At 36.6% G+C, this 15,344-nt stretch overlaps 1 protein-coding gene across 1 annotated transcript; it reads left to right on the plus strand.

Annotated features, from left to right (window-relative positions):
• The first annotated feature begins 776 nt into the window (after positions 1-776).
• On the plus strand, positions 777-14,529 carry LOC127802565 (uncharacterized). Its single transcript, XM_052338433.1, has 5 exons — positions 777-923; positions 1,117-1,264; positions 12,581-12,776; positions 13,711-13,730; positions 14,142-14,529. The coding sequence occupies exons 2-5, from the start codon at positions 1,149-1,151 to the stop codon at positions 14,170-14,172; spliced, it is 363 nt and encodes a 120-aa protein (XP_052194393.1). The 5' UTR covers positions 777-923; positions 1,117-1,148; the 3' UTR covers positions 14,173-14,529.
• The last annotated feature ends 815 nt before the right edge of the window (positions 14,530-15,344 follow it).

The raw sequence follows: 15,344 nt of genomic DNA on the forward strand, positions 1-15,344 counted from the left end.
AAATATATTTTCCATTAATTTTAACTTTTTAAAAATAAACATTATGATTTTCTTAAACATAAATTATTATGACATATTTAGTTATAAAATATAATTTAAAATTATGAAATACTTTTTAAAACTGAAAATGGCATTAACAACCCATTTGGAACAAATTCTTATACAATCATAATTTCAATTACACAGTTTTAATTATTCCAACATAATTAAGGTTTTGATTATTTTGCATGGAACCGCTAAACATTAAAATTGAATTTTAATTATTATATTTAAAACTAATATGGAAATATAATTAAGTAAATAACTTGGTCATATTATCCCTAACAACTCAATCAAAGTAAAAAATTAATATAAAACATTAAACATTTTGTTTAAATTTTAATATTTTATACAAAATAAATTGCATAAATTACACTTAACCCCGTGTGTCATAAGTATTTTAAATTTGTATCAAGCATGCATTGTTATCAATTCATAATTAAAAAATATCATTAATTTATGACATGTAATTATCAATTAAATAGTTTATTAAATTAATTAAAAATTAAATAGCACATTTATTGAATGTTCGATTTTATTTGTTTAAATTATTCTAAATCTTAAAAAATGCACGCAATTTTATTTAAAAATTATAATATTGATATATTATTAAAAAAATAATAATATATATATATATTTAATAATTAACCTTTATTTATTTTATAAAAATTCAGAACCTAATTCCACACCAGTTTGATAAATATTTATTCTTTTCTGTTCCGGTCTAATATCCGGATCCAGTTGTACGTCTCGGATCTGATTCGTGAACTGGTATAGTCGTATAAGCAAGCAGTCCGGGTGGGGCTTTCGATGCACCAAAACCCTGCGAAGGATCGAATTCTCCGTATCTCAACCGGCCGAGAGTTTCATCGCCGAACAAGAAGGTATAGTGTTTATGCTTAGCTACTTTTATCCTTGTACTCATGTATTTCCTTCTTCATCTTGCAATTTTCAGTTCTATTTGATCTTTTGAATCTTAGATGGCTTTGTTTCCGATTACAGATCTGTTATATTACTTCAAGTTTTACTTGAAAATTTCGAATTTTGTTGATTCTTTTCTCGCCTTGTTGTTGCTAGGCTCTGGTATAGAGTAACGAAGAGCAGGAGTCATGGCTGGGCGTGATGATTCCGGTTCGTCGGAGAAGAAATCAAGCGAGGCCATGGACGGTGTCCCGACTTTCAATGTTGAGAATATGCAGAATAACCTGAAATCCGTCTATTACAGGTTTATTTGGACACCTCCCTCCATTTGGCTATGCTTCACGCCGATGTAAAATGTAGGATATAAAGGGAATTTGGATGCGACATTGAATATGGATGGCACTTATTATGTTTTGTTCATTATGTTATACTCTTTGGAACAGTTAGTTGTCCAGTGTGAATTAGGTGGTTCTCCTCTTATTTTGGTGCATACTCCAAGTTAAAAGAATACATGTAAAGTGTACCTTTCTTGAAATTTTAGTAGGATTTGCCACTTCCGATCAAAAACAGCTAATTCCAAAATTGTCTTAGGTATAAAGGTTTGAATTTAGGTCTATGATTCCGAATCGTCTTAATGTTTTGGCATAATACTGGATAAACAATATGCTTCCCATCCTTTCTCCCCCCGCCCCCCACAAAAAAAAAAAAAATCCTTTTCTCTTGTTGGTTGGGGGTGAGTGACGGTAGGGACTAGGAACTGGAATTCTGAAAATAGAGATTATTTGCTGATTCATAGCTGATATTTGTTTAGAGCTCCATTGCATCTATAATAACAGACTTGCAATTTTGAGGTGTTTGCATTCTCTATGATGGAGGAGCCTTTGTAGCAATGATGAGATTGTTCCTTTGTGATCCGAAGGTTACATGTTTTGAGTTGCGGAAACAACCTCTTTGCAAATTAAGGGTAAGGCTTGCAAAATAAGGGTCAAGTTGTGTAGGGTGTGTACAAAAACAATCCTCCCTCATGAAGCAAGGAGTGTTGTGCCCCAAGGACGTCATCGTTCTCTATGGTCCTTTTATAGGCTAATATGTTGTGCCTTTTGTTTTTGTTATTATCTTTTTAAACCTAACAAATTTCTAGGAAATTTAACAAGGCTGCTTAATGTTCACATTATTAATGTTTTCCCTTATTTGGAAGTAAAGATTTTTGTTGATATTAAATGAAGAAAAATAGCATTATATAGGCTCCAAAAAGAGGATGCAACCCATAAATGCAGGTATACAAAACCTATAGACTCTGTAATATATGTTTTCCACAAAGGGTCTAGGTTCACGAGAGAGCATAAGGAAAATTTAGAGTTCCCTTTCAACCATGCCCTCAAGGTAATATGTGGTTTCTTGAAGAAGGGGATAAGACTACCAAATTTCTTTCATAAAATGGTCAATGCTCATATCATGGGTAATTTTATTGGTTAATTGAATTTTTACCAGTGTTCTAAAGCACGCTAGGCGCCAAACTGGAGCCTAGCGCCTGGGGTGCCTAGGCAGGGCTTAGGAAAACTGCTATTTTCAGCACATAAACCTACATTATTTTGTAATATTTGTTGCTTTCTTGCATTATTTTGTGCTTTTATTTAATAGTAAGTCACAGACAAATTAGACTATTGTATTAACAATAATTTGGCCCATGATGCTGTACTTTTCTTGACTTTTTTCCTCACAAATTTCTCCCAAGTTTCCTAGCAGTTGCCCATTCAATATGTGCTTTCTGACCAATCTTTGCTTTGCTTTGCTTTGGTCTCTCTCTCTCTCTCTCTCCCCCCCCCCCCTAAATTTCTCTCGTCTTCCAGACGAGTTCCATACTTCCATCTACTTCAGAAATTTCTCTCCCTTAAATTTCTCCAACAGATCCATTCTTCTCTGCTCCTTCTGTTCAATGACTACTACTATAGGCAAAGAGCCTGCCTCCTCCTCTTTCGCTTCTCGGAGCAGTGAGAGCTATTATGTGTTCTTGAGCTTTAGAGGCGAGGACACTCGCTAAACCTTAGTTGACCATCTCTACATGGCTCTTACGAACGTTGGGTTTCACACCTTTAGGGACGATGATGAAACCCAAAGATGGGTAAGCATCAAGGTTGAGCTGCGGAGGGGTTGGCGCCTAGGATGTTGATCGGCATGAAATTGCAGCGGTCAAGCCGTGCTCTACCCAGGCGGCTAGGTGTTGCCTAGGCGCCGATCAGGCCCGACGCCTAGGGGTGCCGACTAGGGCTTAATCACGATGGCCCTAGCGCCTAGGTGGCCGCGTTTTAGAACGCTGATTTTTATAGGGAACAAGTATAAGGAGTGGGATATACTAGCCAGGGAAGCAGATTTTTGTGGTAATCTTTAAACTAAGAAGGAAAAGTTGATGGTACATTCTTTTCCTAGTTTGGAGTTCAGGACAACATAAGTGGTTGGAGAGGCTATTGTCGGACAATGTTAGGGAAGTAGACTTTTTGCACTGGCTCTCTTTTAAGAAGTGTTTGTGTAAGACTGGTAATGAAGTTTCTGCTTTTGTTGTTGTTATTCTTGAAAAGGAGGGACTATTATCTAAAGAAGATTTTCATCCCACAAATCTAGTGATAGTTTTTATAAGATCTTATTGGAAGGTTTATCCATAAACTAAGAAAAAGTATTGATGCATTCATTTTGAATTATCAGAATGCTTTTTGGGTGCTCCTTAGATTCTTGCCATAGTTTTGGTAATAAATGAATGTGTGGATTCTCATGTTATGGCGTATTATCCAAGGGTTATCTGTAAATTAGGTATTGAAAAGGTTTGACCATGTTTATTGGAATTTTATTTTGTTTGCGACGGAAGAGCTTTCCCTAGATTGGCACTTAGAAGGGTTAGTTTTGGTTGATTTGAAGGTTTTAATGGAGGTTTTATTAGGGTTAGCTCTTTGTTAAAAGTTTCTCACATCTGATTTGCACATGAAGCTATAATATTTTGCGATGCTTTTATGTTTGTTTTTCAGGCATCATAGGAGTATCCTGTTGTTCTTTCAGGGTGCTTTTAGTCACAAAATTGATCTTGTATGGAGTCATTATTTGGGTTAGGGGGGTGTCGAGTATTCAGTTTGCAGCTAATTCATTAGGGCGTGGTAAACGTTCTTTCTTCTACTTATTTATATCATCCTATTAAAGATGGTTTTGACGCTAAAGCATTTTTTTGGGGGAGTTATTTAGAGATGTGAATCTTGCATTTCTTTTCGTGGAAATGCTAGTCTTTGTTTGAAGGATGTAGAATTACTTTGGTTAAAAACTCTCAGTCCTGCATTTTGATTTATTCTTTCTCCCTTGACAAGTGGTATCAGAGCAAACATTGGGGTGTTTATATATCTACTTATCGTATGCTCTGTGGTTGCCACTATAAAAGTGGATCCTTGACATCAGAAAATAAGTTACATAATTAATCACTCTTTTGGAAGGTATTGGGTACTATTCGGGTATACGGGGACACTATTCACACATACGGTTACTATTCACGTGAAAGTGGGAGCTAATTTTATGCTCAAAGCAATTCGTGATAGAATCAATTGTGGCAAAATTTGAGATTGAAAAGTTCAATGGGAGAAATTTCTCACTATATACTGGAAATTGAATATGAAGTCTATCTTGAGAAAAGATAATTGCTTGGCGGCCATCAGCGGTAGGCCAGGGAGACTTCACAGATAACGACAAGTGGAACGAGATTGACAAAAATGGTGTTGCAAATCTTTATCTGGCAGTAACAGATGAGATATTGTCTAGTATAGAAGAAAAGAAAATAACAAATGATATTTAGGATCATCTTACAAAATTGTACGAAGCCAAAACACTTCACAACAAAATTTTCTTTAAAAGGAAATTGTATACTTTACGGATGTCAGAATTTACTTCAGTGACAGAGCACATCAACACTTTGAATACTCTATTTTCTCAACTCATATCTTTGGGTTATAAAATAGAGATAAATGAACGTGTTGAACTTTTACTTCAAAGTCTACCAGATTCGTATGATCAACTTATCATCAATTTAACAAACAATTTTGCTACGAAAGATCTAGTCTTTGATGATATTGCAATTGCTATTCTAGAAGAAGAAAATTGGTGCAAAAACAAAATAGACAGGTTGATAAATTCGCAACAAGCGGAGGCACTAACGGTGGTGAGAGGGAGATCAATGGAACGTGACTTAAGTGAGAGTCAAAAATCATAGTAGGTCAAAGTCAAGAAGTAAGAAGAACCTGAAATGCTACCACTCTGACAAAAATGGTCACTTGAAGAAGGATTGCTGGAATTTGAACAAGAAAAATTCCAATCCTTAAGGAAATGTAGCAAGTACCTTAGGTGAAGGTGATACACTATGTTGTAAGCAGCGACGACTTATGAAGGTAGAAAAAGATTTACTGATATATGGTTCATTGACTCTGGAACCACATTTCACATGACCTCTAGAAAAGAATGGTTTCATCATTATGAACCTGTTTTTGAAGGATTTGTGTACAATTGTAATGATCATGCCTTAAAGATTGTCAGTATTGGAACCATCAAGTTGAAGTTCTATGATGGTACAGTTCGCACTATTCAAGAAGTGCGGCATGTAGAAGGCTTGAGGAAGAACTTCTTGTCTTTAGGACAACTGGATGAACTTGACTGCAAAATTGTGGTTGAGAAAGGGATCATGAAAGTGATTCGAGGAGCGCTTGTACTAATGAAGGGAGAAAAGGTGACTGCGAGGTTATACATATTGAAGGAGAGACTTTGTTGGAAGGAGAAGCATCAGTTGCTTTAAGTAATCAAGTGAAAGATCTACAATAGTGTGGCATTAGAAACTTGGATATATGTTTGAACAAGGAATGAAAATTCTTGTGGAATAGAATCTACTTTTGGGTCTCACAAAGGTATCCTTACCCTTTTGTGAGCATTGTGTTACAAGTAAGCAACACAGGTTGAAGTTCAACATGTCGAATTCTAGAAGCAAATAAATTCTAGAATTGGTTCACTCTGATGTATGGTAAGCACCAATTCTGTCCTTGGGAGGAGCAAGGTATTTTGTGTCCTTTATAGATGATTATTCAAGGAGATGTTGGGTGTATTTTATTAAGAGGAAGACATATGTGTTTCCAGTCTTCAAAGTATACAAAGTGTGGGTGGAACTTGAATTTGGAAAGAAAATCAAGTGTTTGAGGTCAGATGATGGAGGAGATATATTAGCAATGAATTTGCTGAATTCTATAATCAAGAAGGCATTAAAAGACAGTTCACTATGGCTTACACTCCTCAATGAAAAGGAGTGGCAGAGCGGATGAACAAAACCTTGTTAGAAAGAACAAGAACAATGTTGGGAGCTGCAAGCTTAGAAATTTTTTTCTGGGCATAAGCAGTTAATACTGCCTGTTATGTGATAAATCGGGCTCCATCAAATTGCAATTGAGTTGAAGACACCGATGGAGATGTGGACTGGGAAGAAAGTTGATTATTCAAAACTCTATATATTTGGAAGTCTAGTGTACGTACAATGCTTAAGAAACTACAAAGCTAGATCCAAAATCTAGGAAATGCTTATTCTTGGGGTATGCTAACAGAGTGAAGGGGTATCGCTTGTGGGATCTCACTGCCCGCAAGGTTATAGTCAGCTGGGATGTTATCTTTGTAGAAGATAAACTACAGAGAAAAAAAGGTGATGATAGCACGGTGAAAGAAAATCCAAAGACTATAGTGGTACATATAGAAAAGGAATACGAACAAAAGGATTCTTCTGAAGCGACATTGGAGTATGAGGAACAAAAACTAGTTGTGTTCAAGGCACCAGAAATATGTCAGTCAGGTCGCTTGACAAGACGACTAGGTTGGCACTTGGATTATGTTATGGAGAGTAATATTGCATATTGTCTTCTACCAGAGGATGGGGAGCCAACAACTCTTCAAGAAGCAATGAATAGTTCAGATGCATACAGTGGATGACAGCAATGCAAGAAGAAATTGAAGCTCTTCATAAGAACAAGACTTGGGAACTTGTGTCGTTACCACAATGAAGAAAGCTTATTGGTAACAAATGGGTGTATAAGATCAAGTGTAATAGTGATGATCAAGTGGAGTAGTATCGTGCAAGACTGGTGGTAAAAGGATATGCTCGGAAAGAAATGATTGATTTTAATGAGATATTTTCTCTTATTGCTTGAATTACTACAGTTTGAGTAGTTTAGCAATGTGTGCTACATTTGACCTACATCTAGAGCAGCTAGATGTGAAGACTATTTTTCTTCATGGAGATCTTGAAGAAGAAATATATATACTCCAACCAGAGGGTTTTGAAGAAAAAGGAAAACAAAACTTGGTTTGCATGTTGAACAAATCTCTATATGGTCTCAAACTGGCACCGAGATGTTTGTATAAGGGATTTGATTCCTTCATCATGAGGCTTAGATACAACAAACTTAATGCAGACCCTTGTGCATATTTCAAGAGGTTTAGCGAAAGTGATTACACTATTTTGCTGTTGTATCATGTATGTAGACGACATGATGGTAGCAGGCCTCAACAAAGATCATATTAAAGAATTGAAGACACAATTGGCTAGAGAGTTTGAAATAAAGGACTTGGGACCGGCAAACAAGATTCTAGGGATGCAAATTCATCGAGACATAAATAATAGGAAGATATGGCTTTCTCAAATTATTTGAAGAAGGTCTTGCGGTGCTTTAACATGTAAGACTACCAATTCTACCTCACTTCCTGTTAATTTCAAGTTATCCTCTAGTATAAGTCATAGCAGTGAAGCAGAGAGGATGGAGGTGTCTTGAGTACTGTATGCATCACCAATAGGAAGTTTAATGTTCACTATGATTTGTACAAGACTAGATATTGCACATGCAGTGGGAGTGGTAAGTCGGTATATGGCGAATCCTGGTAAAAGAACATTAGAACACTGTGAAAAGGGTCATGAGATACATAAAGGGGACCACAGATGTTGCATTGTGTTATGGGGATCAGACTTTATTGTCAAAGGATATGCTGACTCAAATTATGTAGGAGGTATTGACAAAAGCAAATCCACCACAGGATATGTGTTTGCACTTGCTGGCGGAACTGCAAGCTGGGTTTCAAAATTGCAATGAGTTGTGACTACGTCAACAACAGAAGCGGAATATGTAGCAGCTACACAAACTAGTAAAGAAGCAGTCTGGTTGAAGGCAGTATTGGAGGAACTCAGGCACGAGCAAGAGATGATTTCTCTATTTTGTGATAGTTAGAGTGCCTTACATCTTGCAAGGAATCTAGCCTTTCATTCGAAGACAAAACACATTTGAGTTCAATACCACTCTATTCGTGAGAAAGTGGAGGAAGGAATAGTGGATATGTAGAAAATTCATACAAGAGATAACTTAGCAGATTTCATGACAAAGGTAGTCAATATTGACAAGTTTGTTTGGTGCCGATCCTCTTGTGGCCTAGCAGAGACATAAGCAACAAGGATTGGCAAGGAAGAAAGAAAGGTGTGAAGATTGATTGATCCTCAATCAAATCTTCAAGTGGGAGATTGTTGGGTCAAAAGTTGCGGCTAGAAAGCAATTGCAACATTGAAGGAAGAAAGGTGGCTGCAATGTTTGACTAAAATATACAAAGGGAAGAAGAAATTGAAGGAGACAAAAGAAAAAGGTGCAACACCAAAATCAACAAGGAAAAATTGAACAAAATGACAAAGAAGAAAGAAGAAGTTGGAAGAAGCTAGCAGCTGTAGTAGCTGAAATTTCATGCGGCACCACCCATGATGTGCAACGCGTCTAATACATGTTCGGGAGGCCTATAAATTGGTCTCCCCAAACTCAATTGTTTCAATCCATGTTGTGCAACGCGTCTTATGAAGGCATACAAAAATTTGCTGATGTATGGTTCATTGACTCTGGATTGAAACAATTGAGTTTGGCTGCTAGCTTATCCCAACTTCTTCTGTGGCTGCTAGCTTTTTCCAGCTTCTTCTTTCTTCTTTATCCTTTTGTTCAATTTTCCTTCTTGTTGATTTTGGTGTTGTACCTTTTTCTTTTGTCTCCTTCAATTTCTTTTTCCCTTTGTATATTTTATTCAAACATTGCAGCCACCTAGTCAATTATTGTGTCTACAATGACTGCAAGTCTTCTCAAGAAATTAACAAGACATTGAGGTAATGAATATAGCAAGTTCGGTTGAAAGATTGTGGTTTTAGAAAGTTGAGTGTTTTGATAAAGCTCTAACAGATAAGTGATTGTGGAGGTTTGCAGTTGAGAGGTATTGCTTGTGGAAGAAAGGCGTTCTTGATAAGCATGGTCTTCAGTGGGGTAGGTTTTCTATCAGTCCTATTCACTTACTACAATGTTAGTCTTTGGAAGGATATCATGAGTTTGGGGGTGAATTTTTTTAAATTTATAGTCTTTTCTATTAATGGTGGTTCTAGACTTCACTTTTGTTTGATATTTGGTGTCGGCACAGGATTGGTCCCTGTTTCATTTAGTTTGCCTAGTTAGTCTTGATTGGTGTCGAGTGCAACAATTAGGTTGAGAGTTCTGGCAATTCCTGTTCGAAGTGTGAAGGTGAAGTGGAACTACCGCTTTGGACTGTGATCCAGAGTTTAAGCTAAGTTAGTGAAGCATCGATTTCCGATGCTTCTTGGCATTTAATTTCCGATCGGTCCTCGGCTGGAGTCAGGCGATCTACAAGCTGCTAATTTCTCAATTCCAACTGTGATAGAGGCGGACTGGGTTTACAAAATTCAGGTTTCGGTGAATTTAGGTTGCTGAAGTTAGAAGGCTGTGTCAGATCAGATTGATATTTAGGTGATTTTCGAGCAGCCGGATCTAGGTTATTGAATTGGATAGTAAGCGACTCTCAGAAAGCTGCAACTGAGTCGATCAAATTTAGGAGGAAGAGTTGCGCAGTGGAAGCAGCTTCAGAAGCGAGCCATGGATGCAAGACTCGAGGAAACATGCGCTAAACTCAACAGATAGCTAGATGAAATTATGATTATTGTGGCCAAACGATTTTAGATTTGCCTTCCAGCTGAGTTACTTTCTAAGGAGTATTTGGATCCGATTATTCAAAGAAAGAGATCAGATCCAGCAATAGGTGGAGATCTTGACATTACTCGTCCATGGAGTCAGCTTTTAGAGATAAGGGAAAGCTCTAGGTCTACAATAGGACCAATTCGAGCAAGCATTGGAAGCATGCCTAATGCTTCCAGTTTGCAGACAACGAATGGATTGGCATTAAATCAGGTTGGAGATGAGAGGTGTAGTGAAGAATTCAATAACCTAAAACAAGAAGGCTCTGTAATGAATTATAAGGTCAGGTTTGAGGAATTGAAAGCGTTGATGCTCAGTTCCCATCCAACCTTGAATGAGTCTTACTTTGTGTTGAAATTGATTAATGGTCTTAATGATGCGTTGAGGCGTATTGTGAAAATGATGTGTCCTGCCATGGTAGAACAAGCGGTTGAGAAGGCAAGGCTGCAAGAATTGGCACTGAAAGCCATTTACAGAAAGCATGGGCTGTCGCCTAAAAATTATCCTAAGAGCAGCCGACAGATTGAAGGAGCTTCAAAGGCTGCAAATCCAGTAGAGTAGGAATCTGAGGAAAAATCAAAGTTGGACCGGCCTGTTGTAACTAAAGATTCTAGCAAGGAAGAGAGATTGGACAAGGATATCAGTGAGGGAAGCTGATGAAGTAGCATTGGAAGATGAGGATGGCGATGTAGATAGCTTGCATGCCGCTGATGAGATACAACCATGCAACGAGGAGGACTTGGACCAAAGAAAGAAGCGGGAGGTTGAGGACTCACACAATCCTACTGCTGCTTTGAGTGTCAGTCTTGCTGTTACTTCAAATGGTGTAGCCCAGTTACGGGTGCTGGCTTTAGCAGAAAAGGAGCAATCGAAACTAACTAAATAGGAGAACAACCGTATGGTTCTGAAGATGATGGAAAAGAAGGTCGCTGTCATATGGTTTAGGAGTTTGGACACTGGAGAAGGGAGTTTTGACATGGAGATCCTTGAGGTTTGCAGGGAAAGCAAAAGCAAAGGAACATAAGAGCGAAGAGGAAGAGGCCTAGAAGGAGAAAAGAAGAAAAAAGAATCAATCAGATCGCAAAGGCAAGGATTGGATGAAGAGCAGGGCCAATAGCTGTAAGTTCTTGGGACAAGAACTCTCAAGGAGGAGGGAATTGTCATGACCCCAAGGAATCCCCAAGGATATAATAGTAATATGTATTATATGTATTTTCTTTTGATTGTACTTTCTTGCTATAGCTGTTAGTACCTTCAGTTGTAAAGCCTATAAATAGGCTGGATTAGTTAGAGAATTGGATGTTGAATGAACTGAATTCTGATTTTCCCTCTCAATTGTTCTGTTCTCCCTCTCGATCTCCTCTGTTCTCCCTCTATTCTTGCTATCTCCCTCCATTTCTGTCTAATTCTTCCCCATACTCTTCTCAATTTCCCATCCAAACCCTAGGTCGTGACATTATGGAAGAGGATGCTGTTCCACTTCTGCACATTCTGATTTGTATTATAATTTATCATTTAATATATAAGTAGAGATAACTAAAAAATATCTACTTTCATAGATCTGGTTAAATCAGTTAATTTGCAGTTGCACAAAAGAACTGTTGAGCTATTGCCTTAACCAATTTAATTCTAGTAACTCTTGACGGGAGTAGTTCCACAGGTAAAAGAGTCTTTTCCATTTACTTCTATGAGGCTATTGTGACAAAGGCAGAGTGGCATTTGAAATTTTTCTGAAAGTCTGAAGCTCCACCACCCACAGTGGCTCTCTTCACGTGGGACCACTGATTATTTGAGAACTAGGGGTTAAGTAATGGTTCATTACTGCTATTTGTGTAAGTGGGATTGAGAATCACTGGATAATTTTACTTTATCATCTTGTGGGTAGAGATATTTGGAGAATGTTTTTGCTCTTTTTTTGGGAAATCAGTATGTGATGGGGTTCCTGGGTTGGCAGGCAACCTTTGGACAAGAAGCATTGGATTTTGGCACTGAAAAGTAAACTAGTCCATTACATGTACTAGATTGTGTTCTGTACATCTTGATGTCTACTTAAACATGTCATTGATGAAAAGGAGATCATTGGAGAACTCATTCTCATCCTTATAAATTGCTGCTGATTGTTGAAGATGTGTTGCTTGAACCTTTTAGGGGATGCTGGCCACTTATGCTGTGCCTCTTTTATAATAAAAGCCAAATTTGTCTAGGTTATCTGCAATTATTCCTTGCATGGAGCCATGTCTTTACCCCAAGAAAGGAGTGTTCCGTTTCCATAAAATATTGTTTAAACCTTTGGGAAAATAGAGATTGTCCCACTTCACCACAATTGCATCTATTCTACACATGTAGAATGTGTAGAATAGATGCAATTGGGACAGGGCATTAATGGAGGAAGATAAAAGAAACCAAAAAAATGGAAAAAATTCCAGCAGCTGAATTTGGGTTTAACACAGTCAATTGGGAGCCAAAGCTGTTTAATTGTTTAATAAGTTTCTCAAATTTTTCTTAACCCTTGGCTAACTTGCGTAGCAATGCTAAAACCTGAAGTTTCTCTGGTTGTGCAGCCGGACATTTATGTCTATTATTGGTGGAGTCATTGCTGGAATTTTGGGCTTTACTGGTTTGACTGGATTTATTTTTTATTTCCTCATCATGGCAATTACTTCAGTAGGCCTCATAGCCAAGGCGGGATGTTCTATTCATTCCTATTTTGATTCCTGGACCCAGATTCTTGTTGATGGCATATTTGGTGGGCTTATGGTACGTGTCTCTACCACATGTTAAATTCTTCTTTCCAACTTTATTTCTTTGCTAAATATATATTTTTTTATGTATTTTTGTTTGATTTATTCATGAGAGTGGGTCTTGATAGCAATGGTAAAGTTACTTATCTGCAACTGAAAATGTTGCTGGTTCAAATTGTGGAACAGCCTCTTTGCAAGGCAAAGGTAAGGCTACATACAAAGACGATCCTCCTTTGGTTCTCGTCATGTGGGGAACCTCATGCATTGGAGACATCCTTTTTATTTGATTAATTAGTGCATCCTGTATTGATTTTGCACATGCAAAGATTAAGTTCTTCATTTCAAGTCTAATTTCTTCTCTGAATGACCTTATTATTATAGTCGGTAACTGGACTGGAGAAGTAATGCTCCCGATTTTTTCTATTTTAACTACTATTGGCCCAGTTAATATATTCACCGTTAAGTCTTTTCTGGTGGCTTCTTGATTTTCGTTGCGCACTGCAACACTATCTCATTTGATGTTATTTCTTATTGTTTCGTTTTTTGTTTCTAGTGACTGTTAATTCTATGATCTTATAAACATTTGAATTCTTAATTTTAACCATATGTTGTTTTTATCATGGCCATTAAATCAGAAAATAGCAATGTTTACAAAGACCAGCATGGGTAATTAAAAATAGCAACGTTTAAATCAGAAAATCATGTATCTACATTTGTTAGGCCAAAAGATGGCATTATCCTCGTAAAATTAGGCTAGAATATAGTCCAAAGTCATAATGTGTTTAAAAGTGTCTCCTCGGTGCATGAGACTCTTTGTTCTAGGAGGGTTGAGACTCGGTAGAGCTTGAATCATGATGCTATGTCTACTCCAACAAAACCCTTCAATTATAAATGTTTTAGTTTCTTCCAACCCGTTGACTGGCTAACACCATCTCGGTTCTTTTTTGCAGTCTTTTGTGCTGTTTTGGACGTATCCTTTTCTATATTTATCCATTTTTCATGGTATATGTTAAATAAAAGGGTAAAATACACGTGCACCCCAAAAGTTTGGTACAAATACAGGGAGTTCCCTCCCGTTCTGAAAATTATACAGACCGTCCCTATTATCTGAAGGTCGTACCTGATTACGCCCATATCCTTAGATTTTTGCATCTTACGGAGCACCCCTGATGTTGTCTCGACATGGATTTCTTAACATCCGTGTAATGGAGAGGAGGTTAGTGCAATTTCCAAATGCTGTTGTTGTCAAGATATCGACTGTAATTTAATCAAAAATAGAAATTCCCCCATCCCGTTCGGAGAGATCACTCTGAGTTTTGTACTACTCTAATGATTGCATTATTATTATTATCCTGCAACTTTCCTTGACATAGAAACAAAGATTTGCTTATGACATCGTGCACATTTTCTGAGTGGATGCCCGAAGGTTGAAGACGATGATGATGCTGGCATTCCCAGATTGGCGAGACGATCTCGGCAATGATTGAACAAACTTCATCGCATCCGCATCAGCCTAGCTCTTCCCCTTTAGTTAATGCTCTGTCTGGCCATCTGGAAAAAACATTTTTATTATATATTTTTTGCAGTATTCGGTTAAATTTTAGAAGTGTTTTTGTAAGACAGTGAATCAAATGTTACTCTTTAATTATTTTTTCTTGGGTAGAAATTTGGAATTTTTCCTGTATTTCCAGGCAGGATGGTCGTTGATAGATGGGTTGTCGCCACCTCCTATTTTCGTCGTATTACACGAAGTAGTACTTTATATTTTATTTGTTTGGACTTTAACGTTATGATAATGGATTTTGATAGATGCTATTAAGGAAAATGTTTTCCTGCTACCATTGGGTTTGTCTGACTGAGTATCCGGCGGGGAAGGGGAGTGACTTATCGCTCTTTTTTTATTTTATTTTATTTATGTTAAACAAATGTTATGTTAATTGGCGCTAGTAATATAATAATTTTGAGTTATTTAAAATAAATTTGAAAAATAAAAAAAGAGAGTCAAAATAAAAATAAATGTTTTATCCTAAATTCTTTTGTACATAGAATGTTATAGTTATTTTTAAAACACAAAGCTAATGTCTGCAATTAAAGCAAATTTAAAGGGGGATTATTGGAATTTAACTTTTTTCTCTTAAATTTAAGACTTCTTGTTGTATATTTCTTATCTAAATAAAATTTAGGAAAATAGATAAGAGACATTTAATTGTGTTTGATGACCCTTTAATAGACTTTAATGATGCATAAAAAAAAAAAAAATTTGATTACAATTTATCAAATGATATTTTGTATGAATAAAATTTTATTCATATAGATAATAATTTTTTTCATCAAATAAGGTTGCTTAAATGATAAAATAATTAAAATTACAAAAATAATTTTCTTTCCATATTACAAAAATATTTCTGTGAATAATTGTTGATTTTTTTTATGTACTATATATATTATAAATGAGTATATGTTATGTACATATTTATTCTCTTGTTTGCGTTGAACAATAAATAAGTGTTTAGGGGACACAGATCCGTTTATTTTGTTTACATCGAACAAATATTATGTTATTCAATATAAGTAATATAATATT

Source organism: Diospyros lotus, chromosome 5 (assembly GCF_014633365.1).
Source record: "Diospyros lotus cultivar Yz01 chromosome 5, ASM1463336v1, whole genome shotgun sequence".
NCBI classification, from domain to species: Eukaryota; Viridiplantae; Streptophyta; class Magnoliopsida; order Ericales; family Ebenaceae; genus Diospyros; species Diospyros lotus.

What these genes read in the sequence shown, in the direction of transcription:
- LOC127802565 (XM_052338433.1), top strand. Translation starts at nt 1,149, where the DNA reads ATGGCTGGGCGTGATGATTCCGGTTCGTCGGAGAAGAAATCAAGCGAG. An exon ending in CTGAAATCCGTCTATTACAG is followed by an intron (nt 1,265 to 12,580) that starts GTTTATTTGGAC and finishes CTGGTTGTGCAG; the next exon opens with CCGGACATTTATGTCTATTA. An exon ending in GCATATTTGGTGGGCTTATG is followed by an intron (nt 12,777 to 13,710) that starts GTACGTGTCTCT and finishes TCTTTTTTGCAG; the next exon opens with TCTTTTGTGCTGTTTTGGAC.